Source organism: Rhineura floridana, chromosome 11, assembly GCF_030035675.1.
Source record: "Rhineura floridana isolate rRhiFlo1 chromosome 11, rRhiFlo1.hap2, whole genome shotgun sequence".
Lineage (NCBI taxonomy): Eukaryota > Metazoa > Chordata > Lepidosauria > Squamata > Rhineuridae > Rhineura > Rhineura floridana.
The window spans coordinates 18,756,262-18,782,632 of record NC_084490.1 but is presented as its reverse complement, the minus strand read 5'-3'; the positions used below and the strand labels follow the sequence as shown (position 1 = coordinate 18,782,632).

Below are 26,371 nucleotides of genomic sequence, written 5' to 3'. Positions count from 1 at the left end.
GGTCTATACCAATTTACTTCAGTCATAACTAAAGGACTATCCATAGCATTCATGGTGTCCCCCTAAACAAACTAAACTTAATGCAAGCTTGCTTTTTACTGAACTCCCCCCCCCCCAAGTTTTTGAATTAATTGATTGTTAATACATTTTTCCATGAGCAATCTTCCTTTGGGTTTTCTTGTGACAGGGCAGATAAAAGCTTTTAAACCAGTTCCTGCTCGACTAACTTGCAAGATTTAGGCGAAATCCTGCACCCACTTGGCATTATACCCCACTGATCAGAATAAGACTTGATTCCAAGTGACTATGCACAGCATTGGGCTTAAAGAGTAATATCTACGCTCATTAGCTTTATTTTTATTTATATAAACATGTGTACTGCACCTATCCAATGCAATATTATAGAAGGTGGCTTGCATCAATTAAACTCACAATATAATTCTAACCACGATGCATTTTTTTTATCATAGCCCCCTACAAAAATTATACAGGCAGGGTACCAGGTGCTTTGCTAAAGATAACAAAATTCAACAGTGAAAGACCCCCAAATTCTTCAACAGCCAAGTTCTGTAACCAGTATAAATTATACACAATAAGAGATCATGCAATGTCGCCACATTCTGCTGCTAATGATGGGCAAGAGGAAGCAGCTACAGTGAGCAGTAAAATACCATAAAATACCAGAATTTTTTCCAGCAATTTGTCTACTACCAAGGTCTTAGTAATTTGTCTACTACCATGGATCACCCGAACACTTTCAAGTATGTCTTGGAAGGCTAGTAAATGTGTGTGCTTGTGTCAGAGAAAACCTGAGATTTTAGGGAATTCTATGCTTCTGAGAAATTGTATATACTGGCATTCTAGCCAGTCAAGGACCACTAACGGCTGATCTCCTGTACTTTATAAACAGTAGCACAACAGTGACACGGTTAAGGTATGCAACATCTTCCACTAAAACAGTACTGCACTGTGAGATAGGGTTGTGGTTGTTTGCACGTGAGCTACAGAAGTGAACACATGTAAGTTATTAGTCAAAGGGCACAGGGCCCAACAGAGATGCCACCTTAGACATTCAGTATATTAACCTGGTGGGGAACCTTTGGCCCTCCAGATGTTGCTGAACTGCAACTCCCATTAATCCTGGCAATTGTATATGCTTTCTGGGGCTGATGGGAGTTGCAGTTCAGCAACATCCAGAAGGCCAAAAGTTCCCCACACTTGCTTTAAGTAGTGATAGATTTTGCCAGCTTCTGAATTACAAAAGCAGAGATATGGCCACAATCCTTCACAATCTATCAGATGCTGGATATCCTTACAAAATAACTAACTGACTTAAAAGGAATTATCCAAATTTTAGATTTATCATTTTGCTGTCTTCTGTTCCTAGGACTAATCTACCATCATATCTCTACTTAATTAGTAACTTCTGTTCTGTTATTGCTAGCACCTAAGTCGACAGCTTTCCTATGGCCTAAAGGGCTGGGCATTCTCACACCCTTTGTTAACCTTTGATTAGGGTTTAAAAACAAAAAAGAGAAAGATGCCCAAATGACACCAGGGAATTGGAAAAAAATGTTTAATTATGAGAGACAATGCTAGAGAAATAGTTGTCCATACACACAGCGCAGAGGAAAGGAAAATACAACAAAACGGGCCCATCTTTTTTTTAAGAGCAAAACTCCTCTTAGCAAAAATCAGAAACATCACAGTGGGGTGAGGGAATATGGGGTAAGAGACAACATTTCTACTACAGAGTAACCATCACTGGGAAACCGTGGGTGGTGTTGGTGGCGGCGGCAGGGATAGAAAAGGAAGGGATTGGGACAACTGGAAGAAAAAAATACAGGAGATTTTGGCCATAAAATATAAACAGGCTATGCTGCTAAAGGAGCCTCTCCGGCCAGCGAGCTGCCCCTGCCTCTTCAAAACATCCCCCATGCGTGGCTCAGGGCTGGACTACCAGAAGTCTCGGCGATGATAGGAGTCAGGGTCGCAATACTTGGTCACCACGACCCGGTTAGCAAACTTGCGCCCAGTCAGGCCTTGCATGGCCTTCTGACAGTCGAAGACAGATGTGAACTCCACGAATATCTACAAGAGGGAGGAGAAGAATAAATATGACACCTGCCCCAGTTTCTTTCACCCTTTTGAGAATCAACACAAGTAATTCTGCTTTAGGGACGGGATGAACTATCAGCAGTGGCAGGGGTCAGTGACAGTATTTGGTAGCCACAAAGTCTTTTCCAAATGACCCAAGGCCTCACTTTTTTTTATGAACTGCCAAGCTGCACTCTTGTGATCCAGCCTCAACATTCTTTTGTAGAAGTATGCCTTTTCACTTAAAAGAGGGGAGATTTCTGGCTGCAAATCACGTTATTTCAATAATACATACTCCTCTTCTACCTACCGCTAAGTCAATGTTTAAACAGCACTATTTTATCTGACATGATTGCAACTTCCTTGGCTTCTATCCACTTTGCTCTTCTAAACTTATTTCAGCACACCCCACTCCCACACATGGTGCACAACTGTCAAGTACCTTGCCACAGCCAGGCACCTCAACACCGTCAACAGGCCGGGGGATCTCAATGGACTTGACAACACCATACTTGCTACACTCATCACGCACATCCTCGACGATCTCCTCATATTCCTCATCATCCAGCAGCTCCTCGGGCAGCACCATATTCATGAGGCACAGCACCTCAGTGGGGTGGCCACCCATCTGCACCTGTGAGCTCATCAGGCCCGGTACTTGCAGGGTCACTGGGGTCTGGTTTATTGTGCTCTGTGGGGTTGGGAAGAAGAGGAAAGAAGCAGACATGAGTTCAGTGCCACTGCTGCCTAAACCCCATCTTCTCATATAACATTTCTACATAAAGATCTATCCTCTGAATCCCCACATCATTTTTTCTCCCTGCCTCTTCAGTCTCCAATGCACTAAAATCCATTAGACAAGTAGTATATACCAATTCCCTTAGTCTTCAGAGTTTGCAGATTCCTTCTTCTTGGTCAGCAGACCACAGAAAACAGCTCAGGTTTCTAACAACAGGCATAAAAGGGAGGAGGAGCAGCAGGAATCATATTTTGTATTCCCAGTTATATGAAGATTTTGGCATGTGGTTCTTGGGGGCTTTCAAACTTTAGTCTCTCTTGTTCTAAAGCCCTGGCTCTCAGTGCAAGATGGCCTCTCCCCCAATAAATGGCCTTAAGTATGTCAGGTGACAAGAGTGCCATCCCATGTTCTTTTAATCAAACCAATACAGGTGGTTGTGTCACTGGAGGAAGAGCAAGAAGCCCACCCTTGATTTTCAAGGACTAGGGTTCTTTAACATGTAATATGTTCACATGCCACACATTCAGATATGCTTGACACCAGAAAAAGAATAGGGCTGGGCAATGATGGATCAAACAAGTCTTCTGACTTGATTTCACTGAGGGAGATCTGAGCATTTGTTTTTATTTATTAAATTTATATCCCACCCTTCCTCCCAGTAGGGCAGCAAACAAAAACACTAAAAGCACTTTAAAACAACTTAAAAACAGATTTAAAAATATAACAAAGCATCTTTAAAAACACCTTTTAAAAAAAGCTTTAAAAACAGCAATTCCAACACAGATACAGACTGGGATAAGGTCTCTACTTAAAAGGCTTGTTGAAAGAGGAAGGTCTTCAGTAGGTGCTGAGAACATAACAGAGATGGTGCCTGTCTAATATTGAAAGGGAGAGAATTCCAAAGGGTAGGCACCATTACACTAAAGGCCTGCTTCCTATGTTGTTTGGGACAGACAACACCGATTGACACAGGGCAGCTGTTTGCATTCAAGACTGAGAAATCTGGTGTCTGCACTGACCCTTACAAAAAGAAGAGGAGCCTTGGTCATCTGATCAAAGGTAGGTTTAGTTCAGCATCCTGCTTCTCACAGTAGCCAACCAGATGCCTCCAAGAAATCCACAAGCAGAGCACAAAGGCAACAGTCCTCCCCTACTGTAGCCACTGGTAAGACCTATCCTCCTCCTACACCACGTTCAGCACTGGTTCTATCCCTGCCCACCTCCCAATTCCCTTTCTTCCTCACCAGAGTAGCATTCTTGGCTCCGACACTGGCTCTCTGCACCAATAGTTTCTTGTCACCCAGCTGCATGCCATTCAAGCCCGCGATGGCCTGTGAGGGCAGAAAAAAGTGAATCCAGACACTTCAAAACTTGTACCTCCAAGGCCGCCAGCCACACACCCCTCCACCCTCTGGCCCCACTTCCAAAACATCAACACAGTCATACACAAAAAGGTGGCTTCTTCCTTGCCCCCTCCCCTCAGACTCCTACCTGAACTGCACTGCCATGGTGTTAATACCATATTTAGCTTAGTTACCTGCCGGGGCCCAAAATGGGCATAGTAGCAAGAAGTTTAAAAAAACAACACAATGTTGAAAGGAGTTAAGGTGGGTCAACAAGGACTGTCTGCATGAAGGAGAAAAGAGCAGAGGTGAGGTTTCAGCTTCAGCTAAATGTCATTAGCATAGACAGACCATAACAAAGGAGAAAGACCTTACTCTTCCCAGAATGCAAGTTATGTTGCTCTGTGACCACCACTATGCTTCTGAAGTTCACATCCCCTCACCAAGCCAACTCCAGCAAAGAACTAACTACCAGGTTTCACAGTTTCAAGAAAATGTTTTCCGCCCAGACTTGTCTCATAGGCAAATTGACATGTGAAGGACTGGAAAAAAAAGAATTTGGCGGGAAATGGCCCCCCCATTTTTCCAGAACCCTGCCTCCCCCCCACAAAAATTCAGAAAAATGTTTTTTCCAATTTTTCCTGGGCCTTTATATCTCTACAGGCAAGCACAAGCCTGAACAACTCTTTCTCTGCATTCACGGGGGCCACAGATACCTGCTTCATGCATACAGTGAAAACTGGCAGGCAAACTGAGTAGTCCAGGCTGTAAGGTATCCAACCACCCACTTCCACCTGGAACAGTTCAGTGGATGAAGGGCTGGTCTTGTTTATGCAAATAGGATTCAAATCAAATCCAAACTTGGCCAGAGACTCACTAGCTCACCTGGTAAAGTCATGATCAGAGACTCATTACCCATCTTTGCATGAATTCCAAACATACATAAGGGTCAGACATCTGCAGAATCTCAACTTTTGTTTTAAAAGGGCACAAATAGATCTGTCTCTCCTAGCTGGGAAGAATGTGGGCTGCTATTAGAAGCCAGAGTAATCACTAGGCACAGTGTCCAGTACTAAATATAGCAAGACACCAGTGTCCTGCAAGTAACTTGCACACCCATCCCTGCTGTTTGTCTTCCTCAGATGGCCTACACTTCCCTCCCCCTGCCCCAATGCAGTTTGCCACCCAAGATCTTGGCAAAACAAGTTGTCTGAAAAATCTGAATTTAGGAAACAGGATTGCACAAAGTTAATATGCAGATAAAATTTCTGCAAAGTTTAAAACTTTGAGTCTACTGAGGCTCAGAAAATCAGCCTGTCATCATCCCATATGTAACATGGGTATAAATTATAAGCCCAAGCAAATGGCACCAGGAGATAGGATGATGTTGCAGTTTTCAGTTTGGATGCAGAAGAGAAGAGCTCAAATCCCATCCGGGGGGGGGGGAATAGACCACCACCTTTCAGAATAGTTGTGCAAGTAAAATGAAGTCATTTTGACTACATTGTGAACTGAATTATTAAGCACTAAAGATATGTGGAGTACAAAAAGATCCTAGCTTTAGGAAATCCCAGTGATGTCATGCTCCAGATCCTGTTACAGTCTTAATCTTTTATTTGCTAGGCTGTATTTAATTTTTCTTCTCACATACGAAAGTGGTGAAAAATGTCTGGTGTTTAATCTCATGGGGAGGTGGATCCTCTCTCCTGAAGTTAACCTTTGATTGGTTTACATAATCTTCAATAGCTCTATTTCTTACCAAGCCCCCAGTTTTGTGTATGTGTTACAACAGCAGTTGGAGAGATGCATCACCTTGCTGTAGACTACCTTTTGTTTAGTCAGGGAAAGGGCATACTCTCAGAAGATGTTCTCAAGGGCACTGAGTATTAACTTTCCCTTGCCTGGAAGAACAGTATGGTAACAGTTACTCCTGATCAGCACTCACAGGCTGCAATCTTAAAACATAATTACGGAGTAAAAAATCTCATTGTCTTCAATGGGGCTAAGTAAACAGTCAATGGACTGTGCTATCAGTATCACCTAAAGCCAATTTATACAACTTCTAGAAATATTTGCAATGGGTAAAACAAACCTTTTCCATTCTTGACGACACCAGGCTCTAACTCAGCTAATCCCTCTCCCACTACCATTTCAAGCTTCTCTTTGCAACTCCAGACTAGAACTTATCTTTTTTAAACAAACACAAAAGCCAAGTTTATTTAGGATGCAAAATTCTAGAATACCTTCTGAATTCTGTAGTTGTGCAGTCCAACAGCACAGAATTCACACCATCCTGCATGCAAAATCATACTTGAAGGAAGCCATTTACTCAGACACACTGTCCTGAGGCCAGGGCCGGGGGGGGGAGGAGAATGGGGCAATTCCTCTGGGCACCATGCATGGAGAGATCACACTGATATGTGGGGAATGATATGGAGAGTGCAATGAGGGAAGGGGAACCTCTAATGAACGTATTCAGGCCCTGGACCTCTTGAAGTCTTAAAAAGTATCTGAAAGCAAACACACCTGTCTCCCTAGGCACCCTGCTTCTTTGCCAAGTTGTTTTCACAGGATACTTATCTTAATACTGTCTAACCAAAATCTACCTACCCGTAGTTTAAATGAGCAGCTCGCTATCCTACTCTCAGTAAACATGGTGAATTCTCCTCTTTCTCCAATGTCTTTTTAAATATACGCAAATCATCAAACTACCCCCTTAATTTTTTTTCCAAAGGGGTACAGTTCTATCCTGTATGTCTGAACCAAGATTTTAGCTCTTGCTAAAAACTCATACCTTTCTCCTTAATGCAGAGAGACCAGAAGAGGGGTGGAGCATAGGGAACACACACACTTCCCAAGTAGCATATGGGAAGAACGATTGCACAGGACGGGAAGCAGGCATGGGGAGTATATATAGACACATATCCATACACGCTAACACTCAATTACCAAAAAAAACCCCACAACCCACCATGCATAACCCTTATGAGATCAACCCAGAAATGAGAGCTTGCGCTCAGCATGCAAAGTTACCACCGACACTCTCCGAACCCTACAGGGATTTGTGGGGTGTTTCTTCTCCACGACAGGTCCCCCTTCTCCAACAGGGGCAAGGGGAAACTGGGGTGCTTTTCCTTTGGTTTATAACTACATATGTCAATACTTGCACTTTACAACTCCTACTGGAGTCAGCAAGCAGAACATGTCTGCAGGTCAAGGGCCTGTTCCACCTCCTCCCACTGTAACACAAAGCGCAGCGGGAGAAAGGAAACAGTTATTAAGAGTGTGGGATGGAGAATTCACTTAGGGGGTAGGGTGGGGAAGTGGGACAGGTGAAATGAGCTACGGACCCGGCTCTTCCCTGGCTGGTGAGGGGAGGGCTTCTTACCGGCTCTCGGTCGGGCACGGCGGCCGGGGTCTTCGCAAAAAGGCCGAAGCCTTCTCCGACTAACATTCGGGGAGAGTTGTTGGTTTTTTTGGGGGGAACAAAAAGCAGAAGTGATCAGAACACTAACTCGATGGTGTCTGCCGCTAAGTCAGCAGCTGTGCTGTAAGGAGAGAAAAGCTGGCACCCCCTAGAGGGGAGGAGAGAAAAAAACACCCCACCTGCTCAAAGGACAAAGAACCCCCCTTATCCCACGGGCAGGTCGGCGGGCCGCTGCGGAGCAAAAATAAAAAGAGAGAACTAACAAGAGAGGCTGGCTCTACCTGGTCTGTAACATTGATGTCCACATATTCACAAAAGGCATAACCTTTTGACAGGCCAGTGGCACTGTCCTTCACCAAATTGAAAGCCTTCAGGGGTCCAAAAGAAGTGAGCAACTCCTTGACCTGAGAGACAAGGAAAAAACAGACTTGAGCAATTCTCAACATACAAAAAAAAAGTCAAATAAATGTTTGTGATGTGGTTTACTGAGGTCCTCAAATCTCCTGGGGGATGCAAAACACAAGACATACGATTAATATAAGAGACATTAAGCTACATATTGCTTCTCTATGAAATAAAGAAGACTAGGCTACAAGGGCTTCAACTGTGCATGTGTGTGCGTGCATGCTTGTGTGCCTCCCACAGTGGTGCATTGTGCATTGCAAAAGAGAATGGCTCACCACAAATTGCAGACCAAAACCAACATTTACCGGGGGGGGGGGGGTGAGAGAGAGAAGGGAAGAAATACATGACTATTCAAAAGTTCCTAAACTGCCTCTCACCTGATCATCATTAAGATAGTTTGGCAGACCCCCAATGAACAGCTTGTGGGCAGAATCTGGAACCACTGTGGACACCACACCTGTGAGAAGAGAGAGGGTCAACATGGTGTGACAGGAAGTGTTTTGTATCAGTCACATTTTCAGATCAAATGCTTACGAGAAGACTAGGAGAACTTCCCATAGGCATCATGGACCAGATGGGCATCTGGCCCAATCTAGCAAGGTGGTTCGTATTACACAGAACTCCACCCATTCCCTTTCATCTCCTGTGAAAGCCACACCTTCCTTATTTATCAGGATTTTTCTGCTGCACTCACCTGGCACATAGACTGAAGGGTTTTCAGACATGCCAGGGAGTGGCTGGTAATCATGGGGGCGTCTTATCTTCAACGACTGTCCCTGGAAAATGATCCCATCAAAAGCCATAGCCTGGGTAGTTTCATCCACAGACCGAAACTGCAGCAGCAAAAACAAGCAAACAAAAAAACCATAGAAGGTGAAAAATGAAGGATGTGTGTTATGGCTTACAGAAGTGGGGCGGTCAGACATCCTGCCTCAAGGGCCAGATTATGAGATGCTGGCTTGGGGTTTCTTAACAATTCTAGAACAATGGTAGAACAGGTTCAATAGTCAGAATATAAATGGTGGAAGTGATAGAATCAAGTCGTTATCCAAGTCACACGCCCTGCATGTACAGAATGAATTTCCACCAAGGGAGTTCCACATTCTAGACCACAAGAGTGAATTCCACAACAGAAACTATGTTAACTGTACAAATAAGGAGAGCGTTACTACCTCAAAATCTCCTGCATCCAGAAAAAGCCATTCTCTGACCTCTCTCACTTTCCAGTGAAGAGAATTGACCTTGTCCCATTGTTTTCCGGCACTTCCATGAAAGATTGCTCTTATGAGCTTTCCCTTGCACCAACAAAAAAAACTGCTCGTTGCAAATTCAGTATGCCCAATTTGTACTTTGCCCTTGTAATTCACAGCTTTCTAACCCTTTCACCAACCTGGGCTCTTTCAATCCTGTCTCCCTGGCTCATATTTAGGTAATCTGGCCCAGTGCTTTTCACTAAGGCAGGATTTTCTAGACTGAAGCCCTTCCTCATGCAAGCTTGGTATTCTTTTCGTAAGGAGGTAGCTTTACACTGATTTCTATACAACTTCCTTTTTGAAACTGAAACCAATCATTTCACTACAAGTCTAGGATTCTTTTCCTTAGAATTCCCATTTTTAAAACGAAAACATCAAAATCCTGCAATGGTTAGTAACCTTGCAGCCATTTTGCTAACCTTTGAATCATCAGTCTCCAAAACATGGCCTCTCTTCTGAGATCATAACAGAAAGAAAGCGTGGGATTATGAAGGTTGGGCTCACAGCAGGAAAGAGAAATGTGGACTGATGGCTGCCAACTCCACATCTACTTTCTTCTACACACCAATCCTATTGGAAGCTTCACACAACTACTCTTGCATTTGAAACCTTACTTTTTTTTATGTAAGGGCCCTTTGGGTTCCACACATTCATTGAGGACTAGCAATTTGCTCTTTAAAGAAAGCCTTCAGAAGAAGCCAATAGCTTATGTGGAATTCTAAACATTATTATTCTCTGCATCAGGACCATCTGAGGTGCCCTCTACATATCACTGCCACTCACCTCCAAAAACGCAAAGTTCTTGTCCTGGTTGATCTGCACTGCCAAGACAGGGTTTCCAGGAGCCTGCGTAAGGCCACCAAGGCGCATCTGAGCATTGAAGAAATCCATCATAGCCTCCTGTTGAGGTCACAGAGAGAGATCGAAAGGGTAGATTTGATGACACAGGCTAGAATAGCTGTCAGGATCACAAATGGATTACAAAGCGAAACTGCCTACTTGCCTGCAGCGATGGTAGCAAACTTTGGGGCTACGAGGGGGATTGCAGTCCCACACATTATTCACTTTAAAGAGAAATGGAAACAACTCTTTGGTCTTTTTTTTTTTTTTGGTAGAGATATTTAAATAATGACCACCCCATATTTAATTACCTGTCATTTAGACACTAACAGTGCTCTTCTATACAAAGTCTACCCAGAAACAGGCACCACTGAATTCAGTAGGGCATACTCCCAGGTAAGCGTGTATAGGATTGCAGCCCAAATATATTATTTCCAGTTTCTACCCCAACTTCTGCTTTTCTTTAATCTGAATCCACCTCTGTTCCAGATATTTGGTCTTTTCTGCCTGAGGCATACCATGCGTACAGGAGGAGGATCTGGATTAAGAGCTCTGGGAAGGAATGTTTAGACTAGACAGATGATGGTGCTTAGAAATTTGGGAGAAAATATGGATCAATTCCACAAGCAACCTACTGAAGTCTTGACAGAAGCCTTAGGCTCCCATGGCCCCCTCCACCTCCGCTTCTGTTTCCCCCTCCACTGCTCCTACTGCCACTATCCAGCTTCGCTCAGAAGACCAGAGGCAGGCCATACAAGATGTTCATGATCATTCCATCGTGAACATTTTGTATGGCCTGCCTCTGCTCTTCTGAGCGAGCTGTGGATAGTGGCAGTAGGAGCAGTGGAGGGGGAAACAGAAGCAGAGGTGGAGGGGGCCATGGGAGCCTGTGCCATTACCCTCCTATGTAAGGCGTCTGTCAAGACTTCAGTAGGCAGATTATGTATAGTTTTTTTTGCAAAGAAGAACCCCTCATGTGTATCACACAGTAATGCCCCTTGACAGATTTGGATGATATGCCACACAGGGAGAAAAAGGAGGACTGGAAGCAGTGCACAATGCTGGAGATACTGCATTGTTCAAATTCTTCAAGTTCTAGCTTAGCTAAACCATTGTAGTGGCTCAAGCTTTACCACGGAAAACTAATATCCCAGCCCACAGTAATATGCCATTCCATTATTGGAACAATTCCTTCCTAGTCCAATACTTGCTAAACCCTTCTACATGAAGGAATAAGTCATATACGTGGGGGAAGAGAATCTGGGCACCAAAAAGCAGAACTGGCAATATTAGCCTTTGCTGCCAGAAGATTGCCAGCCATAGCCCCTATAGCCCCCCACCATTTTGAGTACACACATGTAAGCATCTATAGCTTACTTGAGGAAAAACATAAAACTTCTTCCCTACAGCACCTAGAACTCCAACAAGCTTTCTTGAACCACTCTTTGCCATCTTGAGGTATCTTCCCTCCACCATTAAGGACTGAAGCATTTGAACTGCCCCCAAATCCAAAACAAAGACAAATGTGGATTGCAATTAACTCCAAGCACTTGCTAGCTTGCATTTCAAAAGACCAAAGCCAAGATAGTCTAGTCTAAAACACAATCTCACAGGAAGGAATATTGAAGAACTAGTTAGAAGGTGAACTTAGAAGCATTGGAGAAACTACTCCAAGAGCCTATCATTATCTGACGCCAATAAGTGCCACAATCCAACATAATTCCAGCACTTGCTGCTTTTTCCTTGCTCCGTTCTGGAGTCCTGTTAGGATGAAAAGATGTGAATACTGAATTCAGCTCTGGCTGGCCAACCTCTCTGGGTAGTCTTCACTGCTCCATTTAACCTGGTTTATGTTTTCACTATGAATTATTCCCCCAAATTTCTCACCAAAGCTTCCAACTGAATATTCCTTTCACCACCCCCAACTCTAGAGAGGAAAATGCACCAGCGGGTTCAGAGACACATCTGACAAAACAAGCAGGTACCTCAGTGATTCCGAAGGGGATGTTTCCCACATAGAGGCGCCGGGCTTGCCGTGTCATCTGGCTGCCTACCACTGGCACAGGAGTGGGTGTCACCGCCAGTCCATCAGGGGTCATGGTCGGCAGGAGGGCTGTAGCTGGGATTTGCCCAGCAGCTAGGCAAGAAAAAAACAGCACCAAAGGTTACAAATTGAAGAGACACTGTGCTGGGATCATCTGTCATACTAAGTGGCTTGAAATATTAAAAGGTGTATGAGATACACAGCATTCTTTTTTAAAAAAACCCGACACAAGCAAATAATTATTAGGATGCCATTGGGGGGGGGGAAGAGACGGGAACTAACAACCCAACCATTTTCTGGAAACCCAAAAAGGCCAATTCTATCTCTATTGCTGCAAGGGTAAAAAATATCAATTAGTTAGAAAAACAGACAAGGCAATATGAAGTCTTTAAAGAGCTTCCAAGCACATGGGAGCTCTTCTAAAAAGGCCAGTAACCCCAATTATAAGCTTTTAGCACTCACAGTTGTAGAGATAGTCTTTGTAAGTATAATGGCAAAACCACCACCTCATTTACAGGAATCGGGGAAACTTAAAAATAGATTCAGATAGAAGATAGACAAGTTGGCAATTTTTTTATTCATCTGCAAATTGGCAATATTCATAGATTTATGCCCAGTTAAAGCTAGTACAGGACTGCAACCATATATTTCAAATAATATAAAACATGAAAAAGGAGAACCGGGTTAAGTCCACTTATTGGCTCAGCTACGCAGAGAGAAAAACAATACCAGAGAAGTCCTTCCTCCAACAAAGGAAAAATATTTGTCCTCAGTTTGATTTCTCCAGGAATGGAAGAAGATACATGCATGAAATTACAGAGAGGGAGAACATTTCAGAAATAAAATGAGAACCTTCAAGAAGTTCTATTTCCATAGCTTTGCATAGTAGAGGGGGCATGCTCAAGAAGCTGCAACACATAACACTCTTTTACAGTATATAAGGAAAGGTGACTAAAGCAGAGGCAGCTCTACCTTGCATGGCTTTATACTGCATGGGTGTGATGTGTTCAAAGCCCGGGGGCGGAACATCCCAGTACTTGCGAACCTTCTTCTTCTTTTCATGCCGGGGAGAACGGCTGTGAAGGGAAGAAAGGGATAAAAGATCACTGAGAACTAGCAAGAGGATTTTGACTTTAGCTGAATGTCATATGAAGATTAACGTATCAGTCATGTCAACTCTGTGCTTGTTTCAGTTTGGGACATCATGTACAATACCAATAGCAATCCCTTTTAACAGTAACCCCCAAGAAAAATCCCACTGAACACCCGTGCTATAATGTGATAATTGTCTAATTCACTGTTGCCTCCCTTAACTTTGGCTTCCTTAGTTCCACTTCCCTGTGCTTGCAACTTCCCTGTCGGCACAAAGGAGAACTAGCAATACTCACCTCAGGGGACCCGTTATGTTTAGGGGTGATCTGAAAAGGAAAAAACAAAATGGGTTTGTGCCCTTTCCTGGTGGACAAAGTAGGCCCAGACAGCCTACTCAGAAAGATCCAACAACAGCAGCAGGGCCCCATCTGTCCTGAGACTGTGGTCAAAGAAGCAACTGCAGATAGCTGGGGGGGGGGTCTGCAGAGACCACCATTCATCTATTGTTGCAGCAACAGGTAAATTATTTAAGAGACTAGATAAACTTACGTTGGACTGCACATCTGTCCAAAGAAGATGTTGGACAGCAGAAATAAATCAGTGTTTTATTACCATCAGCCCATAACAAGATTCTGGGCTTTTCAAAGAACTTAAGCAAGAAGTTCTCCAGCTCTCATAGTTGCAAAGTTACTTTGCATTATGTACAAATAGCAGTGACAGGCCTGCAAAACTAATTCCCGCCAAAGAAACAGAAATATGTTGGCTAGTGGGGGCACAGATTATTATTTCTATTCCCTCTGTTTTTTCCAACGAAGCTCAAAGTGACTAGCAAATAATGACAAAAACAAACAGTCCCTTTAAAAAAAAATCACAGTATACACTCAAATTAATTTATAGTATCCAACCTGATTAACAGATTTCAGCACCACTAAAGTAACAGAACTTTTATTTGCATCGTAGTTCATTATACTTTCCAACCTCACAGCCACACACACCCCCAATGCTAGTCTCAGAACCCAACAGACATTTTGTATGGCATACATTGCTTGGGGGGCCTGTTTTTGGCCCTAAAGTTCTTCGGCACCACTCTCATATGTAACCCAGAGAGTGCAGCCTGCCTTCCTTTCTTGCTCCAAGGCTTTGCCAAGTTCTGCAGTCCCCCCCCCCCAAGCTGAACACATGTCAATACTACAATGCACAGTAAGAACAATTCATTGGAGACATCACTGCTGGGCACAGCTTCCTTTCATTCCAGTGACACTTGAGGATAACACTTTTGTAGGAAATAGTATACATTATCAGCCCAATTTAGCTTGAGCAGAATGATCACTAGTTCCCTTAAACTGAATTTCAAGTTTACCCTTGCTGGCTACACATTATAACCCTCTCTGCCACTTTCTAATTTCCTTTCTTTTTGCTTTGCAAAACGCCCCTAAGTGGTTCTAGACTTGTATCCAGAAAGAGAGATGTCCTTAACTTTTTTTTCAACATAAACCTCCACCATCTTGCTGCTTTACTCACTCAGTTTCAAATGATTTTAAAATATGCACAATAGACATCAGAGAATAAATTGTAAATTTCCATGCAGAGGCAGTTTATTTTTTATGTACAGAACCGAAATCACTTGTTAGGCCCTTTATAAATCAACAACCTGAGAGAAGAGAGATGCTCCATGGGAACTTTGGATGCAAAGGTTAAAAAGCACTTTGATGTTCATAAGAAGCTTCTCCCAGCAAAAAGTCTGAATTTCTATGTTTCGTTCTAAGGGTCAGAGAGATTGTCTCGACAGATCTGCTCACTTAAGGAGATAACTTCATGGAGAACAGGAGTGATACAGGAGTAAGTTCATCCAAACTTTCCTTCTTCTGCTCAACCTAGATTCAGTTGGTTGAACAGATTCTTCAGGCCTCAGCTTAACATCTTAAGCAGTAAGCCATTTCAGAAGGCAACTCCCTTGCCTTCCATCACCTGCCTGACTCTGGCATCCAATCATACCTTTTCAGTTACAACAGTTCTTGGCTCTCCATCCTCACTGGACACCACTATTATTTCAAAAGAACCCATGAGCTCTGAATCCCAATAATACACACTCTTAGCTCAAGCTTCCCCAACCTGGTGTGCTCCAACCCCATCACTTCTGACCACTGGACATGGTGGCTGGGACTGATGGGTTGTAATCCAAAACATCTGGAGGGCACCAGGTTGGGGAAGCATGATCTAACTCATTGCACCCAGAGAAGTCCTTATTGTACCATCTACATCCTTCTCTGAATGTCAATGTATCTCATGCATCTAGGTTTTGTGCTCTACTCAGTATGGGCATGTTGCTGGACCCCCTCAAAAATGGAGACACAAGCAAAACCAAGCCCTTCATTATGCAGCTCCTACCTGCGTCTCCTGCGATCCCGTGAAACACTGCGCTGATCCCTGTTGCGCCTGTCACGGCTACGGCTGCGACGTTTCCTGTCACGACTTCGTGAGCGACTGTGGCTGCGTTTCCGGTGACGGTTCTCTTTGTCGCGTTCTAAAGACCAGAAGGAAAAACATGGTATGCCACTGGTTGCAGCATAGGAATGGCTACACTTCTAGTTGTCACAAACTCTTATCAATCCCCCTGGGACAGTCAACTAGATTTTCTCATAATATTGGAAAGATGTGCTATTTAGAAGCCATGACTGCATTTCCCCAGGTTACTCTCAGCATTCACTGCTCCAAGAGGCAAATGCTTTAAATGCTGCAACTCAGTAGCCCTATTTCTCAGCCCCAGTCTTGTCTGGTAGTAAATGATCAAACCCACAAATGCCAAATGACAATAGGAAGCACCTTGTGAGCAGGTTCTCATCTAGCAGCTGCCAATTAGAAGTGGGAAGAACTGGTTAGGTTGTACCTATTGAAGATACAGTGCCTTGCAAAAGCAATGAGACAGCTGACCAATGCTCTCATATTACTGAATTAGCAGTCATGGAATAAGAGGAGAGGTCCTCTTGTGGATAAGGAATTGGTTAAGAAGCAGAAAGCAGAGAGTAGGAATCAATGGACAGTTCTCCCAATGGAGGGCTGTAGAAAGTGGAGTCCCTCAAGGATCGGTATTGGGACCTGTACTTTTCAACTTGTTCATTAATGACCTAGAATTAGGAGTGAGCAGTGAAGTGGCCAAGTTTGCTGATGACACTAAATTGTTCAGGGTTGTTAAAACAAAAAGGGATTGCGAAGAGCTCCAAAAAGACCTCTCCAAACTGAGTGAATGGGCAGAAAAATGGCAAATGCAATTCAATATAAACAAGTGTAAAATTATGCATATTGGAGCAAAAAATCTGAATTTCACATATACGCTCATGGGGTCTGAACTGGCGGTGACCGACCAGGAGAGAGACCTCGGGGTTGTAGTGGACAGCACGATGAAAATGTCGACCCAGTGTGCAGCAGCTGTGAAAAAGGCAAATTCCATGCTAGCAATAATTAGGAAAGGTATTGAAAATAAAACAGCCGATATCATAATGCCATTGTATAAATCTATGGTGCGGCCGCATTTGGAATACTGTGTACAATTCTGGTTGCCTCATCTCAAAAAGGATATTCTAGAGTTGGAAAAGGTTCAGAAGAGGGCAACCAGAATGATCAAGGGGATGGAGCGACTCCCTTACGAGGAAAGGTTGCAGCACTTGGGGCTTTTTAGTTTAGAGAAAAGGCGGGTCAGAGGAGACATGATAGAAGTGTATAAAATTATGCATGGCATTGAGAAAGTGGATAGAGAAAAGTTCTTCTCCCTCTCTCATAATACTAGAACTCGTGGACTTTCAAAGAAGCTGAATGTTGGAAGATTCAGGACAGACAAAAGGAAGTACTTCTTTACTCAGCGCATAGTTAAACTATGGAATTTGCTCCCACAAGATGCAGTAATGGCCACCAGCTTGGATGGCTTTAAAAGAAGATTAGACAAATTCATGGAGGACAGGGCTATCAATGGCTACTAGCCGTGATGGCTGTGCTGTGCCACCCTAGTCAGAGGCAGCATGCTTCTGAAAACCAGTTGCCGGAAGCCTCAGGAGGGGAGAGTGTTCTTGCACCCGGGTCCTGCTTGCGGGCTTCCCCCAGGCACCTGGTTGGCCACTGTGAGAACAGGATGCTGGACTAGATGGGCCACTGGCCTGATCCAGCAGGCTCTTCTTATGTTCTTAATTACAAATGGTACATTGTAATTTCATTCTGTATGATATTTTATTTTGAAACACTGACACTCAAAATCAATTACTATGAAGGTGACATTGGTTTTATGTTGGGAAGTGTTTCTAAGAAACATAAAAAACGGAAACATGTTGCTTGTGTAAGTATTCAACCCCCACACATTAATATTTGGTAGAGCCACCTTTCGCTGCAATAACAGCTTTAACTCTTTTGGGGTGGGTATGTACCAGCTTGCAGACAGCATTGGAGGGAGTTTGGCCCATTTTTTCTTGGCAGATTCACTCCAGGTTGTTCAGGTTGGTTGGCGTCGCTTGTGGGCCGCAATTTTCAAATACCGCCACAGATTCTCAATGGGATTGAGATCAGGACTTTGACTGGGCCACTGTAGGTCATTCACTTTTTTGTTCTTGAGCCACTCCAATGTTGCTTTGGCCTTGTGCTTGGGATCATCGTCCTGCTGAAAAGTGAATTTCCTCCCAAGCTTCAGTTTTTTTAGTGGACTGAAGCAAGTTCTCTTGCAGTATTTGCCTGTATCTGGCTCCATCCATTCTTCCTTCAATTTTAACAAGATGCCCAGTCCCTGCTGATGAGAAGCATCCCCACAGCATGATGCTGCCACCACCATACTTCACTGTAGGAATGGTGTGTCTTGAAGCATGAGCAGTGTTAGGCTTGCGCCACACATAGCACTTTGCGTTTTGGCCAAAAAGCTCTATCTTGGTCTCATCTGACCACAAAACCTTTCCCCACATCACAGCTGGGGCACTCTCATGCTTTCTGGCAAACCATTACTCCACTCCCAGGCACTGAACTCTATAGCTCCTTCAAAGCGATTGTTGGCCTCTCTGTGGCTTCTCTCACAAGTCTCCTTGTCTGAGTGCTGAGTTTATAGGGACCGCCTTTTCTTAGCAGTGCCTAGGTGGTGTGATACAGCTTCCACTTCCCAATTATTGATCCAACTGTGCTCACTGGGAAATCCAAACACTTGGATATTATTTTGTACCCTTTTCCTAATCTATGCATCTGTATTACATTATCTCTCACTTCTGTAGAACGCTCTTTGGTCTTCATTTTCCTTCAAATCCACAGCCTGACCAATGATCCTTCAACAGTGGGGGTTTTATCCCGACAGTGTGACAGCAACTTTAATGGTTCACAGATGGAAGCCAATGGTAAGGTAATTGTGTCCTTGATAGGGCACTTTCATCTGCGTAAACTGGGAGCTTCCACATCACAGGGGTTGAATACTTATGCAAGCAACACGGTTCAGTTTTTTTTTCTTACAAACATTTCCCAACATAAAATCAATGTCATCTTACAATAATTGATTTTGAGTTTCAGTGTTTCAAAATATCATACAGAACGAAATTAAAATGTACCATTTGTAATTCAGTAATGTGAGAGCATTGATCAGGGGTCTGACTACTTTTGCAAGGCACTGTACGTTGCACCTATGCTTAACAAGGATTTGGGATATGGTATTTTATGGCTGTCCATCCCCTTGATCAGGGGTGGGTAAGCTGTGGTACTCCAGATGTTGCTGGACTACTATATCATCCCTTGCCATGCTGGCTAGGGCAGGTAGCAATTGAAATCCAATGTCTGGAGGGTCACAAGTAATCCCCCAAATAAAATACAGCACAGACCATTCTCCACCAAAGGCCATCATTAAAAAGTCCACACATCACAATGCACATGGCAGTGGGTGATATTTTAACTGCCCGTGGAAAAATGAGTCAGCTAATACCTATAAAAGAGAGGCAGGAGATTATATTCTTTGCAGTTTCTCATTGTTAACATGAGTGACAAGATTTTTAGCAAGGAATGAATATCTCAAGATCAGCTTTTACCCCCAAAATCTAACAAGCTGGTGCTCTTTTAGAGGAAACAAAAATCCTGATGCTCAATGAATTAACATGGCCCAATTTGTGGAAACTTAACACCATTCTTCCTGGGTCTGCTGAGGGAAATGCATAAAATCAGAGTCTGCAACATCTTCTAAGGAAGAAATAATCTAGTGATCGAGAAGGATACATTGATCTAACAGCACCTGGCAGAAAATGCTGTAAGATGTTTTTGTTGTTGAAATCCCAGGAATCCCTGCTTCCTATTCTTTTTTTTAAAAAAAACCAACTGAAGGAGCAGGGGCCATCATCTATCACTTATCCAGGAACTGAAAAACAAAGATCATTTGGTCCAGGTGCTTGCCTTTGTTACTTCTCTCCATCTCGAAAGTTCCCACGTCTCTCTATTGCTTTCTGAATTTTCTAGTCATTACCTTCACTCCTTTTGAAACGGTTCATAATTCTACAAATTTTATTACAAGTAAAATAAATTATGTCAATTGCAGAATCTGGGTTTCTACTTAAAATCCCAGAATTGTATACCCCTGCCATCTATAGCGTGAGACAACAGAAACAGGATAAACAGCATTATGACAAGTCACAAGTCATGTGCCTAGCCACCTCAGTTTCCAAGATATACTGTCTCCTGGGACTGCCTTCAAGTCGATTCCGACTTATGGTGACCCCATGAATAGGGTTTTCATGGTAAGCGGTATTCAGAGGTGGTTTACCGTTGCCTTCCTCTGAGGCTGAAAGGCAGTGACTGGCCCAAGGTCACCCAGTGAGCTTCATGGCTATGTGGGGATCCGAACCCTGGTCTCCCAGGTCGTAGTCCAACACTCTAACCACTGTACAACACTGGCTCTCATACTGCCTCCTAGATATACAAAAATAAATAAAGATAATTGTGGTTCTGTGCAAGGCTGGCTCCTACAAATAGTATGTTTCTTCCCAGGAATTTGAACTGTCTTCTTATTTGGAGTGAAGCAGGTCAGAATTCACACGCTAACATCAAGCAACGGAATTCAGAGAAGACCAGACTGTGAGACAAAGAAGAACTGTTTTGGACACTAGAGAGGACACATGCAGCTGCACTGGAAAGGAACAATAAACAGCAATGTTGGAGAATGACCAACACAAAGCAGTATTTGTGATGGTACATCTGTTGCTATACCATGCAAGGCATGGGGGTATTAAGGCTCTCTGGTAACAGGGGCATGTGTAGGTTTCTGGCTTGGAAGAACTCACTCAAAGCAGAGGTACATAACGGAGGCAAAAGTTGTGATGTTTCTGGTTTATTCTGTGCTAGGAAGTAACACAAACAAGAAAGCAAAATATGGTATTGATACATATATATATAGTATATAAATCGAACAAAATAAATAAATAAATATAAATATTATTGAAGTTCCATGGGGAACACCCTACTTTTTCACCTGTTCCCACAGAATGTTTGATCAAAATCATATATCTTTGTTTGATCCAGGAACCCACTCCTGCCTCAGGCTGTTCCAAAGTAATAACTAACCCTGCAGTGCTAACTTTTCTTTAAAAGGCCTTTATGAGCCATAAATATTCCTCTGGCCTCAGTGGCCTACGTATGGTTCATGCCTCTCCTGGTTTCTGTCCTACGAGTCTTTGCTAGTGTAGTCTATAACCCAAGGAAAATACAGATAGACAATTCCATGCAGCACTGTTCACTATACTGCAGCTTTTTTCAAACTCTTTGAATTATTTCTTTCCCCTAGAAATCCCTTGCTAAATTTATGCAATCTTCTGGAGACGCCAGCCCAGCATCAATAATCTATTTTTAGACTAATCTGCAAATATTCTTGCACAATCGCAAGCAAATAGCCTGCTGCTGCATTAAGTATCTATGGATTCTCATAGTAATCCTGCACTAGCATTAGAAAATGAATAGAAAATGTTCTCTGATCGCCTCCTGAAGACACACATAATCAGCAGCAATTTTTTTATTTCTCCGTCACAAATACCACTGAGATGACTGGGTTCCAAGGATACCATCATACCTCCTCCAACCACCCCCATATTCAGTACAGATCACTGTGTCCTCTACTAGATAGCACTCAACCTATTCAGGTTTAACCCAGTAGTGGGAGGAAGACCCCACCTGACTCAAGTTCCTATTCCCTCACAGGCCAAGGGAGGCCTGTCTCACCACTGGGAACCACTGCCTGGGGCCCAAAATGTTTGACTGATATCAATAACCAACCAAACGTTTGTGATGCAGACAAACTGGAACAGGTTCACAGGAGGGCAACAAGGATGATCAGGGGACTAGAAACAAAGCCCTATGAGGAGAGACTGAAAGAACTGGGCATGTTTAGCCTGGAGAAGAGAAGACTAGCACTCTTCAAGTACATGAAAGGTTGCCACACAGAGGAGGGCCACAATCTCTTCTCGATCGTCCCAGAGTGCAGGATACAGAATAATGGGCTCAAGTTGCAGGACGCCAGATTTCGACTGAACATCAGGAAAAACTTCCTGTTAGAGCCCTATGACAATGGAACCAATTACCTAGAGAGGTAGTGGGCTCTCCGACACTGGAGGCATTCAAGAGGCAGCTGGACAGCTGTCTGTCGGGAATGCTTTGGTTTGGATTCTTGCATTGAGCAGGGGGTTGGACTTGATGGTCTTATAGGCCCCTTCCAACTCTACTATTCTATGATTCTATGCCCCTTCCTCAAGGATCAGGGTCTTGTCTCTGACATTGCATTGAAATGTCTGTTCTGAAATGAAGTGTGAAGTCAGGGACAACTGCCTGCTCCAAGCTTGTTGGAGTACAAACTATACTCCAACTGGAGCTTGTTATTTTGAAGCACTTAAGAAGCGCAGCACAAAAACAAACCCGAGTTTTTTCCAAGCTTGGGGCTGAGAATGGGAAATAAACAGGGATTGCTCCACCATAAGAGCATCTGCAGGGATAATCCCCACCCCACTCTATAGTTGCAAGGTTGGAAGGAAGCCTGGGGCTTGTACCTTTCAGAGGGCAGTGGAACCCTTGCCACTGCAAGGGAATTTGTGGACGTACCTGGCATACACTTTATTTGTACATACTTACAACAGTTGCTTATGCTGGAAAAGGTTGCCACAGACAGCAGTAATCAGCTATTACTTGTAACCAACTATTTCTTACACTAGATAGTGTGTACTTGCATGCTTAATATGAAAATTAGAACTATATTAACATAATGTGCAGACCTTTAGAAGTCTTGACAAATCAGATTCTTAAAAACTTTCAATAGTGGAGATGTCTTCTGTATATATGGGCAGGCAATTTCTGTGGATGTGTTTAAAGGCTGCAGTCTGCCTTTAGTCATGTGAACACTTAGTTATGGTGATGCAGATAAAAAATTAAGGCAGGATGGCCCTTCAGATGTTGCTGGACTACAACTCCCACCACCCCTGACCATTAGCTAAGTGGGCTGGGACTGATGGGGGTGAGGAGTGCCTTGCCCTAAGGGATTCATTTTATGTTGCATTTGTGTCAATGCATCATAGAAAGAGTACAAGAGCACCAAAAATATGCAAGAGTAAAGTGGTACCACCAAGAAAGGTATACCAAATGGAGGAAGGTTGGATCCTAACTGCAGGGCCCCAATATAAAGAAGTGGACGTGTGCTTAAGGTACTGATTCACGTGAAATGATCCCACCCATGAAAGAGGTGGACTTTCTGCAAACCTGATTTGTAGGCCTTGACCTAAGATTTGTACAGGGGTGGAGAAGAAAGCAGAGAGTGAAGAGAAATTGGGTAAGGTGTTCTGCAGGAGAGGTTGAGAAATTAGCCTGAGGAAAGACCATACTTTGATTAGTGTCCATGTTCAGAGCCAGGGCTCCCCCCCCCCAAAGAAAAGGGAAATGCCAACAAGTTCTGTTGATACAATATTTTGCCATTTCAGCCTAATCTACAGTCACATCCACACCATACATTTAAAGCATATTGTTTCTCCCCAAAGACACCTGGGAGCTGTAGCCTCATAAGGGTGCTGGGAATTGTAGCTCCGTGAGGAGTAAACTACAGTTTCCAGGATTCTTTGGGGGAAGCCATGACTGTTATAGTATATAAATGTGCTTTAAATGCATGGAATGGATGTGCCCTATCCCACTGGGCTGTTAAGAGGACAAAGAAGGGTGTGTGGGAAGCTGCATGTTATGAGATATGGACAGGATAAAAATAATAGTAAGAAAATTCACAAAAGCTACAGTTTTGAGAGGAAGGGAAGAAGGGTGTAGCTCAGTAACAGAGAACATGTTTTGCATGCATATGGGTCCCAGGAAGGTTCTTGGCATCCCCAAGTACCATTGGGAAAGCCTGGTCTCTGAAATTCTAGACAGCTGCTGCCTATCAGAGATGTGATGAGGGGAAACTGGTATTTTTTAAATTTTCCAGTTATTTAAAAAAAATTGGGAGAAAACAAACTTTTTTTCATTTCCCCCCCAGGCCTTCATATCTCTATCGGCACGGACAACACTGAGCTACATGGAACAAACATGGCTTGGGACCACAATACTTGATGGAATGCCTCTCCCGACATGAACCAACCCGTACACTACGCTCAACATCCAAGGCCCTCCTCTGGGTGCCTACTCCGAGGGAAGCTGGGAAGATTGCAACAAGGGAAAGGACCTTCGCAGTGGTGGCCCCCAAATTATGGAATGATCTCCCTGACAAGGTGCACCTGGCACCAATCTGGTTATCTTTTCGGCGCCAGGTCAAGATTTTCCTCTTCTCCCAGGCATTTTAGCATGTGTTTTTAAATTGTTTTTTTAAAAAAATTAAATTGTGTTTTTAAATTGTTTTTTGTGTTTTAAAATTTGTATATTTGTTTTTAATATTTATAATTGCTGTAAACCGCCCAGAGAGCTTTGGCTATGGGGCGGTATATAAATGTAATAAATAAATAAACAAACAAACAAATATTCTGAGTAGGTATAAGGTAAACTCTTATGTTCCAAAGGAAACCACCTTTCCCCCATTTCTCAGCTTTACAACCCACCCACCTTCCTTTTCTCCTTCAAGGTACTGCAACACAACCTACCTGGGAAGGCTTCTGAAAAGGAACTAATGATTAATTGACTTAGCAGGTTTTATATCCCGCCTTTCTTCCACGGTGGAACCCCGTGGGTACTACCATGTAAGGCAAGACGGTAACCCAGCCAGGCACGGCGACTTCCTTAGTTTCAAGCAAGGGAAAAGGCTGCATTGTTGCGCCTTCGTAGGAGAGACCGCTAAGGCAAGGCAGGAAAGTTTTCCGGGGGGGGGAGAGAGAGAGGGAAAGCGAGGAGAAAGAACTAAGCAGCTTCCTCTTGGTCCAAGAAGTGTGAGCGGAGGTGGGAGCAATTAGAAGCGACTCAGGGTCTTCTTCATTGCTCCCCATGACGGGCTGCCTCAGTGGGTAGAAACAGGCTCGAGGGAAACGGGACCCGCCATGCATGTACTCCATAACCGCTCCTCCCCTCCCCGCGCGCCTCGAGGCAGTCCGTTAAGGGCGCGCGCAGAAGTACCAACGGTTCTGCTCTCTTCTCGGCCTCCCCTCTCAACCGTCTCTCCACCCCCCTTCAGACTCCCTCCAAATAAAGCAGCGAAGGAAGAGAGGGAAGGAAGTTGCCGGACACACGAGAGCCCCCCCCCCAACACGCACATATGGACGCTCCTTGGCCTGACACAGTCACCGCTGCTAGGTGGATCATTTAAACACACCCCTCCAGGGCAGCTAAAAGGCCGGCTCTCAAGAGCGTGTGGCGGGCGTAGAAGAGCCATCAATGTCGAACGGGGCTCCCTGCCTCTCTGTCTTTCTTCGTCCTCCACCCCCCCGCTTCGGCCCACCCCCTTGCCCGCTCACCCTGTTTGTTTTCATTGAGCTGCCGCTCGAACTCGTCGAAGTCGGACATGGTAACGGAGAAGGGAGGGAGGTAAGGAGGACGGCCTGAGTGCGGCCTCGCTGCTGGTAGAGTAGGTCTTCCTAACCAGCGTCTCCTCACGCAGTAGGCCGCGGCAGCGCCTTCCCTTGAGTTCGGCAACTTCCGGCTGCAACTTCGGGTGTTAACGGAAACACTCGGCTATCTCCGCAAGGCGCTTTCGAAATGTGCTCGGTAGCCTCCTTAACCTCTCTAGGACAATGTCTCTCTCACTTTTCTTTTCTTTTCTTTTGAAAGTCTACCCAGAAACGCTCGGGAAGCGTCGGCCCCGTCTTCGGGTTTTTCCGGACAGGCTCGAGTACTTCCGTCAACGTCAGTTTCACGGCTCCAAAGCGGCGCATGAGTTTGGCTCCTCCGTTCGTACTCCCGCTTAAAAGGAAAAGAGGGGGCAAGATATGGCTTCTCCCGGGGCTTTCACAATCGTTTCCGGGACTGTCGAGTATTTCCGTTGGACGTTCTTCAGTTTCTTCCGGCACAGCTCTTACACTTCGACCATGCGGCGACCCCTCTGTATAAAAAATGAAGCCTCAGATGAGTTAAATTTTAAGAGCCCTGCTGGGATCAAGCCAAAGGTCCAGTGAGCGCAACAGCACTTTCCCCGGAAGCGCCCATCAGTCACATGGAGGATGTAACGTAAAAGGGGACAAGAAATTGTTTTTATATAAAAGAAATTATTCTAGCCCTGATCCTCCAAAAGGCAGAAGTTAATATTTATTCGTTTCTATTCATAAGACTTCCCTATTTCTAGCGCTCTGTAGGAGAAATTGGCTCACAGGATTTTTTTAAAACGTGGTTCACAGCGTCTCAGTGACTACAATACTCGGGGCCTAAATTGTGACCGATATCTCCCCACAACGGCCGGAATGTAACTACTGTACTTTCATTTAAAAAAACAACCACCTGGGTGCGACTTTTGCTGGAGTGTAGATATGCTTATGCCTTATTGTAGGACATGATCTAGATTCTAGAATGCGGTTCCTTTTCAGACACCCTTGAGTGAATTTGAGTTCCACAGGGCAGCTTTCCCCCCGCTAATTTCACTGGGATTGCTCAGGTGAACGCTTATTAGTGCTCTTATATTTTTTAAAAAACCACCTATAAAAAAGCAAGTTCACCAAACGCGAAGGAAATCCCTTTTCTAAAATAGAAGCCAGTGTTTCC

General features: G+C 44.0%; 1 protein-coding gene across 1 annotated transcript; it reads right to left on the bottom strand.

Moving 5' to 3' along the window:
- Positions 1 to 1,562: 1,562 nt before the first annotated feature.
- Positions 1,563 to 25,718, bottom strand: U2AF2 (U2 small nuclear RNA auxiliary factor 2). The gene is made up of 12 exons (XM_061591279.1): positions 25,135 to 25,718; positions 15,629 to 15,764; positions 13,537 to 13,566; positions 13,121 to 13,224; positions 12,090 to 12,241; positions 10,048 to 10,164; positions 8,706 to 8,844; positions 8,389 to 8,468; positions 7,888 to 8,010; positions 4,081 to 4,167; positions 2,540 to 2,788; positions 1,563 to 2,091 (listed from the first exon to the last, which is right to left on the bottom strand). Exons 1-12 carry the CDS (start codon positions 25,181 to 25,183, stop codon positions 1,957 to 1,959), a joined length of 1,401 nt encoding a protein of 466 aa, XP_061447263.1. The 5' UTR covers positions 25,184 to 25,718; the 3' UTR covers positions 1,563 to 1,956.
- Positions 25,719 to 26,371: the final 653 nt, after the last annotated feature.

Bases quoted from the DNA above. Each gene is read 5' to 3' on its own strand.
- U2AF2 (XM_061591279.1), bottom strand. From the start codon at position 25,183: ATGTCCGACTTCGACGAGTTCGAGCGGCAGCTCAATGAAAACAAACAG. The intron at 8,845-10,047 runs GTGAGTGGCAGT...TTGCTGCTGCAG, and splicing joins AGAACTTTGCGTTTTTGGAG to TTTCGGTCTGTGGATGAAAC. The intron at 4,168-7,887 runs GTAGAGCCAGCC...CTGCCCTCACAG, and splicing joins ACATCAATGTTACAGACCAG to GCCATCGCGGGCTTGAATGG.